We start from the raw sequence: 2993 nt of genomic DNA, 5'->3' as shown, positions 1-2993 counted from the left end.
GAATCTTTTCCCTTCAAGCAGATGTTCCTGACGAGGTGTTTACCCAATTAAGTGGTATAAATAAATATTTAGTGACCACTATAACAAAGACTTTTGCAAAACAATGGTTAATCTTCTCTATAACTAATAAAGTTGCAAAAATATTGCTTTATAAAGTCTATAAAAGACCAGTACTTGTATAAACAAAGCCCCAATAAGTGTTTAAATGTGAACGTTTGACTCTTATTTCATAACATTTACTGCATGATAGGGTTGCAGCATCCCTTCCCCCCCACCCCCCAGTTTTGTTATCCCTACTTTCAGCCTTTCTTTGGAAGGTTTCTTTCCCTATCATTTCCCTTGCAACCCCTCTCCCCCCACCCCAGCATTAGGTGGCAGGAATGATAACAGTAAGCTTTTGTTTAATAGTACCTAGAAGAGAAAAACATTCACAAAAATGTTGCCACTCCTGCTGGGAGAACCGGAAGCCAAGTGATCCACTTAGATTTAATAGGATAGATTTAGAGTAATTAAGAGGGGAAAAAAAAAGGATATTCAGATTAAGGAGATAGCAGAGCAGTTCTGAGGACCAACAGCTACTTACCCTTACCACTTGGTACTAGTGCTTGTTCCAATGGAGGAAGGGTAGGAACATGATGGGAAAGTGGAATAGGGGTGAGTAGGAGAAACTGAGCAAAGGAATGCTAGTTCTCTCAAACTGGTGCCCCGAAAGGGCTGTTGGAATGAAAGAAATACTGAAAATGGAAGGAAATAGAGAAGGATATGGATAGCTCACTGGCCACTCCTAGCCTAGTAGTACCCTGCATATAACAAGATATAATGTGACTCAGACCAACAAGCAATTCTCCAGGCTTCTGTAAAAGTAGGAAAACAACTTTTACCCACCTCATTGGTTTGTTCTAAGAGAAAAAAGATAAAATAACCATTTTGCCAAACAAAGAACCATTTTATAAAGTATGTGTTATATAAAGTAATGAAATAAATGACAGTCACTTTTGGTATATATATATGGGCAAGAATTCAAAAAAATGAGTATACAATGGCCATGCCACCCTAAAGTGCCCAATCTCATCTGATCTCGGAAGCTAAGCAGGGTCGGGCCTGGTTAGTACCTGGATGAGGCACCACCTAGGAAGACCAGGTGCTGTAGGCGAAAAAAAAATGAGGATAGAATGATTTTTTAAAGAGCATTATTAAAATCACAAAGGAAAAGTCTCTTATTTTATTTTTAGGTAATAAGTCATTATTAATCAAGATGTCTTCAGCACCTGAGCCTCAAGCTTTTAAGAAGGAACCACCCAAAGAGAAAGACTTTGGAAACCCAGGGCTCAGAGGAGTCTGCACGACAACCTTATTTCGAGCTGTGAATCCAGAACTCTTCATTAAACCTGTAAGAAATATACCCAGGATAAGACTTTATGTTTAATTTAGGCTATCAGAAATAGAAAATTCTTAATTTCCTGTGACATTTGATTTTATCATGGACATTTTATGTTGCCTATTCAGATCTCTCTGTGAATAAATGCAGGTGGAAGGAAAACCTTAACTGATGTTTCACTAAATACGCATATAAAACATTATTTTTGAGGGCATTTGAGAATTTTAATAGAAAATGGTTACACTTTAATGGATCAACTTCTCAAATTCCTATTTAAAAATTTAATAGTTGTATTAATTTGAAGGACATTTATTGTTTGATCAGGTACCATTAAGTAAATTAGACCTATTGAAACAAAGAAAACAAAATGAAAATCTGATCATCATTATAGACTACAGTTCCAGCCTTTATTAATAATGTTTTTACCTAAGGGATATTGCAAACATTTTGTGAAAATTTTCAAAATGTACCTTTGTGTACTGTTAGGCTGTTAGCTAATCATTTATTGAATATATTTGATAAATTTTACTTTTAAATAGGTACAAATTTTATTTTTAAATGTATGTAAATGAAATCAAATTATTATAAAGTATATTGAAATGTATTGAATTTGATTAGAATTTTAGTAACACGGTTGCCAGTGAAAATTGTTTCACAGTTAAGTATTAGGCCAATTTAACAATCAAATCATTAAATCAAGGTTGAATGTTTTAAAAACTTTGAACCATGTGTTTTAACTGCCAAATGCATTTTAAGAATTGCAAATTTAAATTGTTCTGAGTTTGTCGCCTTAGAGCAAGTGAAAAAGTTTGATCTTTATTCTTTTGACAAAAGATTTGAGATAGTAGTAATACAGCGTGTATGGTGACAGAAACAAAGAATTAAAATTGAAATTCATATTGCAACTCTTCATTTATACTGACCTAAGAAAGGCCCATTTGTTGAGTGTGAACATGCAGAAAGGAGGGTCTGAGTTACAGTAATAAAAAACACTTCTGTGGGGTTGTAAATAGCTTTCCTATATTTAAGAACTTTTTTTTTTTTTTAATTCAGAGGCACATTGCTTTGCCTCTTAGGGTCTTGAATTTTCCAGCAATAAATCAAGGTTATTATAACAGCATAATATCTGTTCCAATTACTAAATGTCTTGAGGCAAGAGAGTAGATTCCCAGAGAAGTGTGTACATTGTCATTTTTGCTATACCTAACATATGACATAAAAGGCTTTTTGCCAGTTGTCCATGAACTCAGGCAAGAATCGCATGTGTCCTTCATTCCTCACTTCCTAATACAATTAACTAGTTTGAAAAAGTTAAATAACACCTCCATGCCAGACAGTTAACACTGAAACCTCTGAGTACTGGCCCAGCTTCCATGCCTCTTGTCTCCTCTGCCCCTTTCCCAGCCATCACCTTCCTGAAGGTGGAGGTCTGCGATGGCCAGGCTGCAGACAGAAGGAAGACTGGAGAAGAGAAGAAAGAGTCTTCTGTAACCTCTGCATGATCAGGAGTTGAGTTAATTGAATTAGAACTAGGTAAACTATTATCATAGAAAATATTTCCATAGGAATGCTAGTGTGGTAATAAAGAGTTGGCTTGTCAAGAGGAAAGAGCAAC

The 2993-nt window shown here is 35.3% G+C and overlaps 1 protein-coding gene and 1 pseudogene across 1 annotated transcript in view; both read left to right on the top strand.

Annotated features, from left to right (window-relative positions):
* The first annotated feature begins 1035 nt into the window (after positions 1–1035).
* Positions 1036–1153, top strand: LOC111735014 (annotated as a pseudogene).
* A 42-nt stretch (positions 1154–1195) lies between these two features.
* SMIM8 (small integral membrane protein 8) overlaps positions 1196–2993 on the top strand; it is a 4977-nt gene continuing 3179 nt past the window's right edge. Inside the window, exon 1 of the mRNA XM_011386901.2 lies at positions 1196–1390. Within this exon, the coding sequence (XP_011385203.1) occupies positions 1256–1390 (135 nt within the window). The 5' untranslated portion in view covers positions 1196–1255. The remainder of the gene's footprint in view (positions 1391–2993) is intronic.

The sequence above is a fragment of the Pteropus vampyrus genome, unplaced genomic scaffold (genome assembly GCF_000151845.1).
Source record: "Pteropus vampyrus isolate Shadow unplaced genomic scaffold, Pvam_2.0 Scaffold11606, whole genome shotgun sequence".
Lineage (NCBI taxonomy): Eukaryota > Metazoa > Chordata > Mammalia > Chiroptera > Pteropodidae > Pteropus > Pteropus vampyrus.
This window is presented reverse-complemented; position numbering and strand designations above follow the sequence as displayed.